This window comes from Acipenser ruthenus, chromosome 9, assembly GCF_902713425.1.
Source record: "Acipenser ruthenus chromosome 9, fAciRut3.2 maternal haplotype, whole genome shotgun sequence".
NCBI classification, from domain to species: Eukaryota; Metazoa; Chordata; class Actinopteri; order Acipenseriformes; family Acipenseridae; genus Acipenser; species Acipenser ruthenus.
This window is the reverse complement of record NC_081197.1, coordinates 57984342-58000132: the sequence shown is the minus strand read 5'-3', so window position 1 is coordinate 58000132 and position 15791 is coordinate 57984342. Positions and strand designations below refer to the sequence as shown.

The window sequence follows — 15791 nt, the reverse complement described above, 5'->3', positions numbered from 1 at the left end:
CACTTTTAACAAACTTTTGACTTGTACTTAAGTGTACCCTCTAACCTTATTGTGTTTGTAGTCCTTTGTTCAGTTGTACAGTGTGCTCCATCAGAGTGATATTATTACAAATAGACATTTTCCTTAAGCTGCTTCGCTGCTGCCAGCTTCATTGTGATGGGAAGTGGCAGCCACTACAATCTCTGACATGTTAGAAGTGACACTTCACACAGTGAGTGATGCAGAGATTTAGTTCATTCACACTAGCGTTCAGAGTTCACATTGCATGTATTTAATATGATGGGTCCTTTCACAAAGATGAAAGCAATATTCTCAAATTGTTTCATGAACACAAAACCTATTTACATTTTTCAAAATAGACGTTGTCTTTTTCTTGTTTACTGCTGCTTTTGTAGAATTACTGGTGAGTTTACCTTTCACAAAAAAAAAAATGGTTCACCTTGGAGTACACAGCTTTGATATGGACCTTAAAAGTCTGAAGGTTACTCACATCCTGATTGGACATCTCCCAGTAAGGCCTCTCTCCATATGACATCACTTCCCACATCACAATTCCGTAACTCCAGATGTCGCTGGCTGAGGAAAACTTCCTGTATGCTATCGCTTCCGGTGCTGTCCATCGGATTGGGATTTTTCCACCCTGTAGAAGAACAAAAACTATAACTTGAGACCTCCTTCAGAGGATTCAGAATGCAGTCCTGGGGTGAGCTTCGGTGCAGGAGGCCAGGAGAGATTTATGATTGTTTTCCAATGTATTGAAGAACTAAAGAGGGGTAAAGATCTGAAGAGCAAAGGCAATGTCAAAGGGTAATATCATTTTAGTACAGCACAACTAACAAGAAACTACTTAGAAGAACAACATATCTGCTCCTTCCTGCAACTAACGAGAAACTACTTAGAACAACAATGTATCTGTACCTTCATGCAACTAAGTTGTTTCTTGTTTGTTTTTGTACGGTTAGATGAACTAAGAAAGGGTTAATATAATGAAAAAAATTTACCAGACATAAGCTGTCTTCATAGGAAAATAGATTTTGTCTACGTAGAAAACATTATATTGCGACTGGTTTGATATTTCTGGTGAAAGGGAAGTGAGAGTATGTCTGTCTAAAGAGGGTGCACATTGGTTGAACTCAAGAACACGCGCCCTGCTTACTAGCGGAAATACTGCTGTTGACTATCAGCAAGTTAGCAATAACCAGTTAGTAACATACCAAGATTGTAGCTCACAGCTTCATAGAGACATATAAATATAAGCACTCCCAGAGGAGACACTTTTTGAGTCCCTCTGCCTACTGCACATTTAAATTGCATTTTTGGTTTCTAAATAGTTCTGTTACAGTGAGAATTCTGCACATGTTATTCAAGCTTTCTGATGGAAGCAGCTTGTTTTACTGTCCCCTTGTAAGAATGGATGAGCCTGCTGCAAATGTTAATATTGCTGTACCCATCTCTCCTCTTGCAATCATCATTCAATCAGGATTATTATGAATTAGGCTGAATTACCCTGTGCAGTACTCTCCACCGTGATAGTACTGCACACATATTGTATTTAATTTACTCAATTCAAGGAGCTACTTCTTGTAGATTTAATCAAGATAAGGAATTGTTTTGTTTTTACTACTCATGGAGCAAATTCTCCTTGTTGTCAAGAGAGAAGAGTGAGAAGCAATGAGTGCTCAAATATTGTCACTGCTTTGCAGTTCTGTTAGCAAGATACAGAGAAAGAGCAGACAGCCGTTTCAGAAAGCAGCGCATGACTCATTATAGCTTTTCTGTTCCCCATTATACCGCAGTGGCCCTCTGAGATACTGTGGCAGGCACTTAATTGAGCTATGCATATGCAGCAAGTTCTGCAATTCCTGCTACATTTGAGCACAGTAGTGGGAATAATGTTGTATTTGCTTGAAGGGAGTGGGGGGGGGGGGATAATAGCACAGTAACTAATGTTTTCATTTTGTGTCATTATCTGTTTTTAGTCATCACATCCTTTCTAAAACTAAAACTTTGCTGTATGTGGCATTTCATCATAGAGGCAGAGTGTTGCAGGGGACAGGTTAATGGTTACACTCTGGTGTATCAGATGCATTTGGAGGTTAGGAACCTATGCTGAGGTCACAGTAGTGATTTCAACTTCAGAGATTGAGCTGTACTGGGGTGGGAAAGTATCTGGATATTGGAGCCTATTGGAAGAACACTATACATATCCAGCGCCCATGAAGTTTGTAATGAGGTCATTAATTCAGAGCTGCATGTTATTAAAATTCCATTTCACCTTATCTGTAATTCTATCAGAAAGTCATTCTTCGATATGCAGTGCAAAGTGTATTCATTAATCATGCTGCAAGTTTTAAGTGTTTATCAATTTTCACTACAGATAAAGACCTTTACACTGATGTCATATATTCAGTATCACCTTGCACAGCTCAAGACCACACGGAATCTCAACAATGTCATAATGACTTCCTCTCCTCCAAGGTTTAGTTCAATACTGCAATCTTTCCAACAGAAACCAGCTTGTAGCATGTGAGGTAAAAAGCTGTTTGTTGAACCACAAATCAAAACTAAACTTCAGTTATGTACAGTTATATATTCCATATTCATCTTTACCTAAGCATTGTGGATACTGTTATACAGCTCTGATTGATTTTGGTTTTATTACATAATGTAGGGGAGCTGAATGCGGGGATGTGTTCCCTCAGGCAAAGGGTAGCATACTCTTAAACTCAGTGTTGGTCAGCAGTATTTCACAGGATACTTAGACTATTTCAATTTCTATGTAAAGTATACAATTTCAATGGGTCTCTTTAGTAGGTACCATCTTGTAAGCACAGATGTGTTTCTACTGTAACATACAATACAGCTCTTATATGACTGCACTTACACTGGTCGTGTACGCAGCCTCAGGGTCGTCCTCCAGCACACGCGACAGCCCGAAGTCAGACACCTTACACACCAGGTTGCTGTTGACCAGGATGTTGCGAGCCGCCAGATCTCTGTGAACGTAGCCCATATCAGAGAGATACTTCATCCCAGAGGCAATCCCGCGCAGCATGCCCACCAGCTGGATCACAGTGAAGTGACCGTCGTGCTTCTGTCACAAGAAAGAGGAGTTTTCAACAAATGCCTGGACTGTCTTGTTACTTTTGCCATGTTTAATCAGCAGAGCATGGATAGAAGTGGATTCAAAAGCAGAACTATTTCACGGTGGATTTCCTTTCAGGGCCAATTCACTAAACTTTACGTCCAGGTTTGCAAGATCTGCAATGCTGTTTTTAATTGGCACCAGTTTATTACAATTAGTATTCACTAATCTGTTCACTTAAAAACTATGCAAGCTTTGTGCCTGATGGAAATAGAGACCTTAAGATTTGTATTTTAAGTTCACTCTAACTCTCTATATTATATTGTACAGATGTGAGAAACTGTTATTTCAAAATGCTTGACAAGTTCTTCAAGTCAAGCCCCAGACAACTTGTTTCAATTGTTGGTTTGAAACTTGATGTGTTCAATTAAAGATAACCGTTCCATTTGTGTCTTACTTAATAGCAGTTTTAACATGCAATATCCCACAGAGGGTTTTAGAAAATGTTGGTATTGGATGTTGTGCTTTTGAAATCACGATAAAAGCTTCTTGCTTATATTGTAGGAGTCTAGACTAGGTGAGCACATTGTTACCTACACAATATTGGCACAGTGTGTAATGCCTGTAATAAAAGGCTCTTTACAAAACGCTTCTTTTAAATATGATGAGATCCTCTTTGGAGCTGTCTCTGTGTTGTCTAGCAGCTGCAGGGAAAGTAATTCATGATGATTCAAACTCAAACACAAAGCACTGTAATCAAATCAAAGTTTACTTGAGAGTTGTTTATGCATGGACAAAAAAAAAAAAAAAAAGAAAGGTTAGGTGACTTTAGACACAATGATTTGTTATCTGATTGTGCTTTGCATTGTGTTGTTACTTGTTTTATTTAGATAAGATTACGAGGGTTGTGCCTTTAAGATGCAGATTTTAAGAAATCTTTTCATTCATGTGTTGATTTCAAAACAAGAAAAATGGCCCTGGCCTAATTATTATTTATTTCTTAGCAGACGCCCTTATCCAGGGCGACTTACAATTGTTACAAGATATCACATTATTTTTACATACAGTTACATTATTTTTTACATACAATTACCCATTTATATAGTTGGGTTTTTACTGGAGCAATCTAGGTAAAGTACCTTGTTCAAGGGTACAGCAGCAGTGTCCCCTACCAGGGATTGAACCCACGCCCCTCCGGTCAAGAGTCCAGAGCCCTAACCACTACTCCACACTGCTGCCCTAATGGTGCTAATGGTGCTATACTTTATGTTACACATTACAACAGTTTTACTGTTTGTCCTTCATCGCTGAATTTAATGGAGTCAGATTTGGAGGTTTTTAACAATAGCTAATAGTTCTGGATTGCAAGGGGTTTACAGTACATGGCAATCAGGGGTATTTAAAGGAATGCCCCATAATAAGTGGTGTTATTTGTGGAGCCCAGGCACTCTACAGTGGAAGCTGTGGAGCCACAGACCCTGGCAAGGTAAATGCTGGCCCTGCAGTTGTACTCTTTGAGCTTGCCAGGCCCTGCTGATTTTTCCTCCCTAACAGTATGACTGACCCGGTACTCCATGTGTTGTGCCTTTAATCAGTCACCCATATGCAGGTTCCGTCTCGTTGGTAACTTTTTTTTTCTGGCATATGGGTGGGTGTATACAGTGCACACTCAGGCACGCACACAGGCAGGCACGCACACAGGCAGGCACGCACACAGGCAGGCACGCACACAGGCAGGCACGCACGCACGCAGGCACGCACACAGGCAGGCACGCACGCAGGCACGCACGCACGCAGGCACGCACACAGGCAGGCACGCACGCAGGCACGCACGCACGCAGGCACGCACACAGGCAGGCACGCACGCAGGCACGCACACACACACACTCACATTAAACCTTGCACATTAGAAAAACTACTAACTAAAAAGAGTACAAAAAAACCCTGTCCTATATTTCCTAATTGGAAAGTTTTGGAGTAAAAAGCAAAGACAGCATTTTCCTACTGTAAGTAATTTAAAAATTATTATTTTATTTTTCCAATCCTGTTATTGAATAGTTTTCTATTTAGATTTCACTAGGAATTAAAATGCCAACTCACCCGCAAAAAGGTATCCAAGGATCCATTCTCCATGTATTCAACCACTATCATTACCGGCCTGCCTGTGAAGACAGTTTAGAAACCCATTAGGAATACAACTCTATCAAAAATGTTGATGTGTTTCCGGATGAGCACCTGTAATGAATTCAAGTAAAGATTAGATGTGGTAGACTCATATGCTCTTCCTTTTAAAGCTCCCCAGGGTGATAAAACAAATGACCTTTTAAATGAGATTAAAGAGGTACGAAAAGCATTAACAACTTCACTCATTTCCATGTTATACTCTCGGGGGGTGTAAACTCATTATGACTGGGCAGGTAGTTTAGACTTGCTCACATTTCACATTTTAAGTTCTACATACTGTATTTACAAACTATTAACAAACAGACTTAACCTGTAACCATTAGCCAGGCATTATTCTCACTGATAGTTGGCGTTTCTTTTTTTTTTTTTACTAGTTGGCTCATAATATATATGAGAAATCACCTCCTCAGTAAATCGATTTGAAATGCACTGGCCTGAACTGAGCCCAACCTCTGCCCAAAACTTTGAGAGGGGCATCAAACAAGAGGAAGCAAGCCAGTGTGATCTTTATTCAAGCAGATAATCATTGATACATGCTACTAAATTATCATGAGTGTGTGTTGTTGTTTACTTTAATTTCTCAATGAAACTTACAACACAGTACAAAACAAATGTGTTTTTATAAAGCGTAGCACCCTTCACGTCATGGCACCACAGAGCGCTACAAATCATATAGAACAGTATATTAAATACTGTGATAAAGAGCTGAGGTGTTATACCTTTAAGTTCCTGATGGTTATAGGGATGGATATTGGAATACTCCCTTCACAAAAACATACATTTAATCTTAATGTTACCTGCATGTATTAAACAGTTAAGACTTGCTTGCCTTCCTAAACTTCCTGTGTTCTCTTAATTAGTCCCTGAAGTAGTTTAAAATGAAAAAAAAGAAAAAAAAGAAAAAAAAACAGATGGCGCTGTGTGGAGCAGTGGAAATATAAAGCCTAAAGACTTCACCCACTCGTGTAGACTGTCACAGTTGGCACATTTGTTTACCAGCCACATCACATACCGTTTTAAGTGCACTGTGCTGAGAGAAATCTGTCTGTGGCATGTGCAGCAGTTATCCATGTGACTGATTATCCTGAAGAGTCATTCTCCATGTCAGTCACAGCTGTTGCTGAAGAACTATGCTGATTTTCTTCTCGTAAAAGCAGGGAATGTGGCTTTATCAAGTGTTCTCTTGGGTGTGTGTTGGAAATCGCATTGTTAATGATGGCGGAATGTGAATAAATCTTAAGTTCAAACTAGCGGCACATGATTAGCTGTGCCTGTGGCACTTTGATGCCACTCCTGTGTGCCATGCTCTTTCAGCAGTGTGGACAGTCATACTTCATACTATTCAAACGCTAGCAGAGATTGCAATACTTTCTTCAGAGAGAAAGTAAGGTCTATTCAATGTATCTGGACAATGTAATGTCTAAATACCGCCATCAATAAAACCATTAAAAAAAGAGGATATTGTGAAAATCAGCAATGTGTATGAGTCTTTGTAGTGCATTCTTTAAAGTATAGAAAATGGCAAGTTTTGGTCTGATATGTAGATCCCTACTGTGTAGATCAATTGAACAAACACAGTGCGTTTTGCAATATTGCAGGCTGATTATATGCACAGAACATGCAGGTGCTCTAAAATACAAATATATCCCAAAATAAACAACCTCTTTGAACCTTGAGTGGGTGGTACTGCTCCATGCTGGGTACCACTGAAACTTATGAATAGGTATATCAGTGACCTTACCATAGAGGGCTTATATTTAAACAAATTAATTTACTAATATACAATAACGTATACATTCATCCATATGTCCTGCTTGTTTGAACAAGTGAAGTTTAAGAACCCATGCTTTCAAGCTGTGCTTACGTATGCAATAAGGCCCGACAGGGTGTCCGTATACGTTGAATAGCACGAGACGAAGTCGAGTATATTCGAGAAGTCTGTATATTCCACGTATACGGACGCCCTGAAGGGCCTTATCGCATTTATAATCCAGGACAAACAGTGTAATTGAAAAAAATAAATTATCATGTGACAAGGCTCCAACTGTCCGTGTCCATCCAATATATGGACAGCTGGAACCTTGCTCAGCCAATCACATTGCTTGTTTCATGTTCCTTTGCCAGCCCTGGATTATATGTACATTATACACCAGGTAATGAGAAGCAGTACAACATCATTGCTGGAACTTCAGGTCAGAGACTGGATTGAACTGACTAAAACACATTAGCAGGGCAGTCTGGCAGTACTCAAAGTGTACGTCCCTGATCCTTTTTCTGCAGGTGGATTTGGGACTTCAGAGTTTTATAATCAGATCTCTTCAGAACAGTGAATAATAATAATAATAATAATAATAATAATAATAATAATAATAATAATAATAATAATAATAATAATAATAATAATAATACCCAATATCTGGTTTACACCCCATTGTGCAAATGGCACAGTTAGCACAAATGCTCTGGCCTTCTTTCTAGCTGTGTGTTATTCTTTTACACACTGCATTCTGTTTTCACTCATTAGGTTCATGTTGTGATCATAAAATTATAACAACAGTATTATTTACAACCCAGAATTGGGGCACATGCTATGTTGAATATTTGCTCTGCTGTGTGTGAGCTGTAATTTTACTGTGCACCGCTGTGAGAGAACAATATTCCTGCAGGCGCGGGTGGGAGGGAGGGAGGATGATGAGAGGCTGTAAAAACTAGAGCTAATATACCAAACCAGAAAGACTCTCCATGAAAGGCAGAGAAGCAGAATGTGTGCACGCAGTAGCACAAAATACAGAATAAATCCACAAGGATCTTTAAAGCTCAAATTCTAATTTCCATTTCCATTGTAGCTGATGTACAAGCACTGAACGATTACTGCAGAGATTCCGAGAGAATCGTAAATAGACTCAACATACCTGCAAATATTAAAGATAATACTTGCTCTTCTTACCATGCTTTTGAATAATGTGCTTTGAGATGTGTCACATGAATTGCGCTATATAAAATACAGATTATTATTATTATTATTATTATTATTATTATTATTATTATTATTATTATTATTATTAATGGCTGCGGATATGCAAATTAGCTTTATGTTTATTCAAGAGGATGAGAGATAGACTTCATAGTCTGTTAACTCTTCATATCCTGGTAAGTGTACACACTGTACATCACTGGGTTAGTTAATGGGCCCTATTTTAAGAGGAATAAAACAAATTAACTGTCTGAAACAGAAATAACTTATTTGCGTGTAGGAGCAGTTCAATTATTGTTGTTCTTGCAAATGTTCTATTCTTAAATTAATTGTATTCATGTCTAAAAATGTTCCTTTGCCTTTTGCACTTGTTTCAAAGAAGGGCTTTTTAGAGCCACAGATGATCACAATGAAATGTCACGGTTTAAGAGTCTGAAATAATTCAACAGTCTAACCATGGAGCCACTGTTCTTCCACCCCACTAATCTTTGTGTACAGCCCTCTTGGGTCAGGACAGCCAAAAAAAACATGCTAAATCACATCTTTTGTGTTGGATTGGTGAGCTTTGAAATGGGATCTGGGAGATGTATTCTTACTGAATATCACCAGTCAACAGATTGCTAATTACAGAGCAACCCCCGACTCCAGCTTGATTTGTTGCATACATACCACAGAAACAATCAAAAAGACACACGGCAGAGCTGACACTCATATTTCAATGTAACGCTCACAAGCAACTGAAATGCTAACAAGCGATTAAGCTCACTTTGTAATGGCTAAAGCCATCTTTGTCTCTGCCAAGAAGTTCAGTCGAGTGCTAATGCTTTGAAAAGACCAATGTTATGTTTTTTTTCGGGGTGGAGAGAGTAATTATTTCCAACCGTGTGTCATGAAAAGCAAGATTTATCGGGCTGTCTCCTACGAGAACAAGCTATTAGCATAGTTTAGAAAGATTTTTTAAATGAAAGAAATGGGTGCCTCACACAAGTTGTAATACACACACACAGTTAGTGCACATTAACTAACCAAACTGAATTAATAACTGCACTTGATACTTGTTCCGAACAGGATTAACTAGTGCGGTTGTCGCTGCCCTTTCTAACTGAACTGTGTGTGTATACAAACCGCATTAAAAGCAAAAGGTGAACTCACAACCGCATTTAGCCTGTGTGTGTACGTAGCCTTAGTGTGTGTCACACACAGAGACGCTGACAACAATTACAGAGCGGTCTTACTCTTAGTAACGACTCCTTCCAGACGGATGATGTTGGGGTGATCAAACTGTCCCATGATGCTGGCCTCTCGAAGGAAGTCCCGCCTTTGTCTATCCACATAGCCACCCTTTAGGGTCTTGATGGCCACGGGGATCTCTCTTTTACCAGGACTCTTCAGACGCCCGCTGCACACTTCACCAAATTCCCCTGAAAGACATCACATCTCTAATACTCCAGTTCAACCCCTACATCACTGTCAGATAATGCATGCATTACCCATACAGTACAAGGGTGCACAACAAATAACAGATTCTAAGAGAGAATAATCAGAGTGCCCTCCGATGGTGATGGATGGCACAGCAGCTGATCATTCATAATACAGTACATACTTTATTTGTGACATACTGAATTTTATGCAATACATAAAGCAACACTGAACATTGTGTTGTGTTGCACAATACACTACATTGTTCTGTGTACTGAATGCATTTCTGAACACGTCCTGGGTCATTGTTGAGTCTAGTGCAGTGCAGATAAGGATCTCTGCTCTTCTAGTGTGCCGTCTGACAGCCTTGACAACCAGTTCTGCTCATAATAGATCTGGGATTGTTTTTTTTCTTTCTTGTGGATGGTTCAATAATTGTTATATACGGCCTCTAGGTGGCAGGCTTGGTGTTTGAAGTGAAGTTGAGATCTATTTTTCAGTTCATTATAAAAAACAAAACACAAAGCATGGCTATTAAAGGTCCTACATGTTTTTTTTTTTTTTTTTTTTTTTAGATCATATTAACCCCTGGGTTGCATCAAGGACTTGCGCAAGAGAGCACTTCCTAGTAAAGTTCATTGAGAAATTAATACATGAAAATCGATAGTTTACCTACAATGTTTTGTTGCAACCTTTATCAATATCCTTTCGTCAAACCACGCTTTGTAACCAACACCACTTCTGGCACCTTCAGTGTGTTCGGCATGTCCAGAGTATATTTAGAGCTCTTCTACACATTCTAGATTGTCAATTTAAAGAGCACCATATACACTGCATATACCTGCTTACATCACAATTACTTTTGTTTATGTGGGAAACTTAGTACATCATCTTGTTTTGTATTTTGTATGGCTTACTGTAAGTTACCAAACCCAAACCTGTTCCACGTTAGTATATATGTTACTGTACAGTACCCATGTTACTATACAGTATTTTACTAGCAATATTGTGGCCTCTTTAGGGAAATGCGTATGATCTCCATCCAGTGTTCCTTACTGGAAACATTCAAATTCTGCTGGTTTCCACTTTATGATCCATTTTAAAACACACACTGTGATTTTAGTATCTATTTTGCAACCCTTGTTATTATTTTGCCCTTATACTGCGAGTTGTCAATGAAGGAACCACTGGTACCATTACAGTATGTATGATAGCAAACCTGCACCAGTTTCCAGCTCATCCACCTTGGTTTTGTAATTCAGTAAACACTGACGGTACAAATATGAAGTGTTGAGGGGCGAGTCCACAGTTATTTACACAACTGTAATTTAAGAATAGCAGATTGATTCTCTTTACAGACCTGCTCCAATGACTCTCTCTATCCGGATTGTGGAAGGATCAATCTCCTTGGCAAACTCGTGGACTGCTTGTGTTGGGTCTTCGTAAGTATCAGGGTCAACATACGTTTTTATGCCCGGGAATCGTACTGGATTTAAAACAAAAATTATTTAAAATCAAACCTTTTTTTAAGTAATTACAGGTCCCAATTCACAAGTTTTAGTTATTTAAAGAACATTTTGATTCAATACAATTTGGAATATATTTAACTTTGTTGACAACAAATACATTTAACGTTTCATTAATTTTAATCCACTAAAACAGACTTTTGAAAGCTATCATGAGCTACTGTTAACTGTTGGTATACTATAAATACTTGAATTAAATTTTTGCTGCACAGTGAAATGTGTTCCATTTTATTTAGAATGAAGATGAAAATGTTATTAAAAAACTAATGAGTAAAAAATATCTGTGCTGTTTTTTGTTTTTTTAAAATGGTGTAAAAACAAAAACTCTGGGATATTTCTGAAATTTCACATCTGTGTAGAGTAGGTGCATCTGCAATCGCCTGTTTCCAAAATTACACTACGGTGTCTTTAAAACCACTGAAACTAGTGCAGACTATCATTAATATGTATAAGTAATACTGTTTTCACTCACAATACCCTTTTACTCCCGCTATCATTCAGTAGTTACTTCTCGACTCTTGCAATGCAGCAATACACACTAAATCCTGCTTTTGACAGTGCATTATATTTCATGTGAACTGCACACGAGGACAACAAACTAGAAACAAAGAGGCATGCCCTGGATAATAAAACAGGAAGTAAGGAACAAGACTGTGCCAAGCAGGTACTGGTTTACAGCACTGTACCTGCCTTCACACACACTACTTCAGGATACGTTTGGTTGTTTTTTTTTTTTTTTTTACTTCTTAAGTAATTTGTTCGGTATCGAAACTACCACTGTGGTTAGGAATAATTCATTCTGGACTTAGGTGGACTAGCTTCTTGTTTTTTACCCAAACGGTAGCGAGCAAGCCTGAGTGTGTTTTCGCTATATTAAATCCTACTGTGAAAGCGTTATTAGTGCAGTAGCTGCAGTAGGATTTACTGATGGTTGGATACTAAGAGGTGAAGCAGACCAGGAAATGCAGTAGCGATTGACAGCCTGTCCTGGACCTGACATCAAAACACATGGCAAGATCAATTTCATAATCCCGATTATGTCCCTCACAGAGACAGTGTTTCCCTGGAAATATTAATCTAACACACATAGGAAGGGATGGATGTTCAGTCCAACTAGAATGTGTTATTATGAGGTGAAAGTACAAGTAAGGATACAGGTGAAACAGCTGTGCAATACTGCATTAATAAATGCTCTTCGGAAATGCTGACTAAGCCTGTTTATCATTCTAGGGCCCTATTCCCCAAAGAGCACAGCCTGAAGATGTAGCACATCTCTCCCCAAGGGGTGCCAGCGACAGATTCGGTAGCTATGCCTAACTTGTATGTGTTGGCGGTAGAAGAAAAACACATTTTTCAAACTGTCAAAAGTTGTTCTCCAAATTTTGTTTGGTATCTGGTTTACACACTTCCTCAACTGAGTGCTTTGGAACTATAGGCACGCAGAGAATAAAATGCACTGATTAATGACATTTGGAAAAATACGGCAACATTCCACAGTCACCTTGTATTTGCCTATCGAGGGATTTGTTCCAAACATCTCCTTAATTCCTGTATTTAATATGAACCAATTAACAATAGGATCATGACCTAACCTATGATACTAAAATAATTTCAATATGCTTGTTATATCTATTAAACCTGTAGTGAAATGGTCTTCCTAGAATGGTGTTGCCACTGTTCCCTTGTACTGCAAAATAAGTTTCCCAATTTTTTTTTATGTGAGTTCAATAGAACTGTTACCAATGCCTTTATATATATATATATATATATATATATATATATATATATAAATGCAATGTGGTTCCGTATTTCACACACAGATTTTCATTTCATCAGTTAAACACTGATTGAGTGAGAAAGGCAGGGTATTGTGAATATAAAGGGGTCTATTCATAAAGGGTGAGCGCGAGGCTCGATCAGTGTTCAAAAGTAACATGAAACTTTCACTGATTCAAAACATAAACTCGCCTCTTATTGATTCCCTGCTTAAGCGGGGTTTATTACTAATGATAGTAGAGCATGTGTAAGATTAACATTTTAGGTTTTCAGAATTATTATTATTATTATTATTATTATTATTATTATTATTATTATTATTATTATTATTATTATTATTCAACCGTCCTCCAACAGTGCGTTTTGTTCAGGTTTTTTTCTTTAATTTTTAATTTTTTAAAAAAAAAATTTTGTCCTGCAGTTAAGAATGTAAATCGTATGTGTGCGTATGGAAATGTGTTTACCAGCGTTGCCAAACAAAACAAAAATACTTTTATTTCTAAATTATGTCATGTCTTGAATTTTTGGCAGACGTGATAGGGGCATCGGAATCAGGTTTTGCAAACTGCCCGTGACTGGCAGCTGCAGACTCGGGTTTCGGCAGTACTGTCAGTGGATTCCGTTTTTCTTTTTGCAAGAGCTATTGACGGCAACCAAGGAAGATTAATAATGCTGATGATGTCATCAAAAAGAGGCGGATTTTCATTCTTGAACAATTGTATACCCATTTATAAAGTGCTTTGCGACAGTCGCCTGTATTCTCAGATCATTTTATAAATAGCAATATGGATGAGTTTTAAACAAAATTTGTTTTATTATGGCAGTCAGCAAGTATTTTTATGAATAGGGCCCAAAGTGTCTTACTGTGTCCGTTTTGGAAGTGTGTCCTTCTCTTATCTTCAGACTTCATCTTAGCTTTGATATACCACTGACACCTTCAGAAACACAACACAAAAACACAAAGAAAAGAGTGACAAAGAATTCAAAGACATGTTATAGACTTTCTAATGCCATCAACCATGATGAAACCTCTTCTTGCTCTCCATTCCTGTACAGTTGTTTGCCTTGGAAAGGGAAGTGGAAGAGTGCACTTCTCCAGTCTTAACATCTAGGGTTTCAACAATTTGAATAATTTAACCTAATGGGCTTTTGATTGAAACAAAGATTGCCCAGCAAGCAATATCCTCGCTATGGAATTCCCCAGTTTCAGTGACACAATTAGTTGATGACGCGCTATATATTTAAAGTATATCTTTCATATAATGGATATTGCACAGCTCACCTATTCACATTTTTTAAGCTCATCCCATAAGACTCCACTAACATCAGGTTACTGTATGACTTCATGTTTACCGGTACAGTTTGGGACAGCTCAGGCATTCTGGTATGTTTTACCTGCCTCGGGTACCTTTCACAGCAGGATTACACTTGTAAGAATGCATTGGGGTGGGTGTTGAAAAGCTGAACTGTCCCGGTGAACGTGGAGTCACATGGTAACCTTACACCAACACCAATGGCTGATGAAAAAAAAAGAACTCTCTGCCATTGTGTGTTTGAAGATTATTATTATTATTATTATTTATTTCTTAGCAGACACCCTTATCCAGGGCGACTTACAATTGTTACAAGATATCACATTATTTTTACATACAATTACCCATTTATACAGTTGGGTTTTTACTGGAGCAATCTAGGTAAAGTACCTTGCGCAAGGGTACAGCAGCAGTGTCCCTCACTGGGGATTGAACCCACGACCCTCCGGTCAAGAGTCCAGAGCCCTAACCTCTACTCCACATTATGCACTTTACATTGGCTAAACTTTGAACAACAACAAATGACCCCCATTTGCTCTGTCAAGCCAGTCCCCTCTTTTTACACCATGGAAATAAGTAACCAAATGTGCCTGGTCTCCACCTGACCAGTAGGGATCACTAAAGAGTGATGTGGTGAACAGTCCTCAGATGGTATTCTCCCCTAACCCTGTGAAAGAGCAAAGGCCAATACAGTGCTCAGTGTGGTTTCCCAGTCAAGATCCTGCAGGTAAGTCGTCCCAAACAGGATGTGAACCGCACTCGTGGGACTTATCCTGTACTTCATGGGGGATTTCTTTTACCAAGTGAGCAACCTGGATCTCCTAGCTGTGAATTTCCTCAATGGGTTTCGCTGGCACAGTAGAAACGTACATGTATAGAACACTGCTCTTCCCCTCTGGGATAAGGATGCCAAATATAAAAGTTCTAGCAGAAGGACACCTTGAACAATGGTCTCCCACCTGTTTCACTGCTTTTAGATGAAATGCTATTTTTACCTTGAATTGTGAGAAATCCTGTGATCCTGTCAGTTTGGGTTTGTAAGCAGATTACCTGCTGATTAGAATTCTATGCCAGAGGCAGAGTTCTTCAGTAAGGAAATACATAGTCAGCTATCCACAATAGATATAATAAGAGAAATACATTAAAATAAGACATCTTTGCTGAGATAAGAACTAAAAAGCCACAGGGCTCAGTTAATTACCTCAGACATGATTTTGCTGCTTAAAAAGCAAACAAAAATCTAGTCTCTGGTTATCCGAGTTATATATATTGGTATTAGTCTTAGTTTCAACTATTATATTCAGTACATACACACAACCCCCTTACTAATATAAACCTTTAACATAGCTTTCTTATATACAGTACTTATATACTTTCCCGTAATGCTTGTGGGCATGTTGGCTTGCAATCATAGTAGATTTGTTTTAAAATAATCTTACAAGGTTATACAAGTTATAGTTGAAGGCACCTGTTCTGTAACCAGTCTGTCTAGGCAAAACTTTCAGCCAGAGCTG

General features: G+C 38.5%; 1 protein-coding gene across 1 annotated transcript in view; it reads right to left on the bottom strand.

Moving 5' to 3' along the window:
- Window positions 1–15791, bottom strand: part of LOC117405806 (ephrin type-A receptor 6-like) — a 210649-nt gene that overhangs the window by 7275 nt on the left and 187583 nt on the right. The window contains exons 9-14 of the mRNA XM_059030320.1: window positions 13829–13899; window positions 11023–11148; window positions 9479–9664; window positions 5186–5247; window positions 2885–3094; window positions 491–640 (exon numbers count right to left, since the gene is read on the bottom strand). Of these exons, the coding sequence (XP_058886303.1) occupies window positions 491–640; window positions 2885–3094; window positions 5186–5247; window positions 9479–9664; window positions 11023–11148; window positions 13829–13899 (805 nt within the window). The remainder of the gene's footprint in view (window positions 1–490; window positions 641–2884; window positions 3095–5185; window positions 5248–9478; window positions 9665–11022; window positions 11149–13828; window positions 13900–15791) is intronic.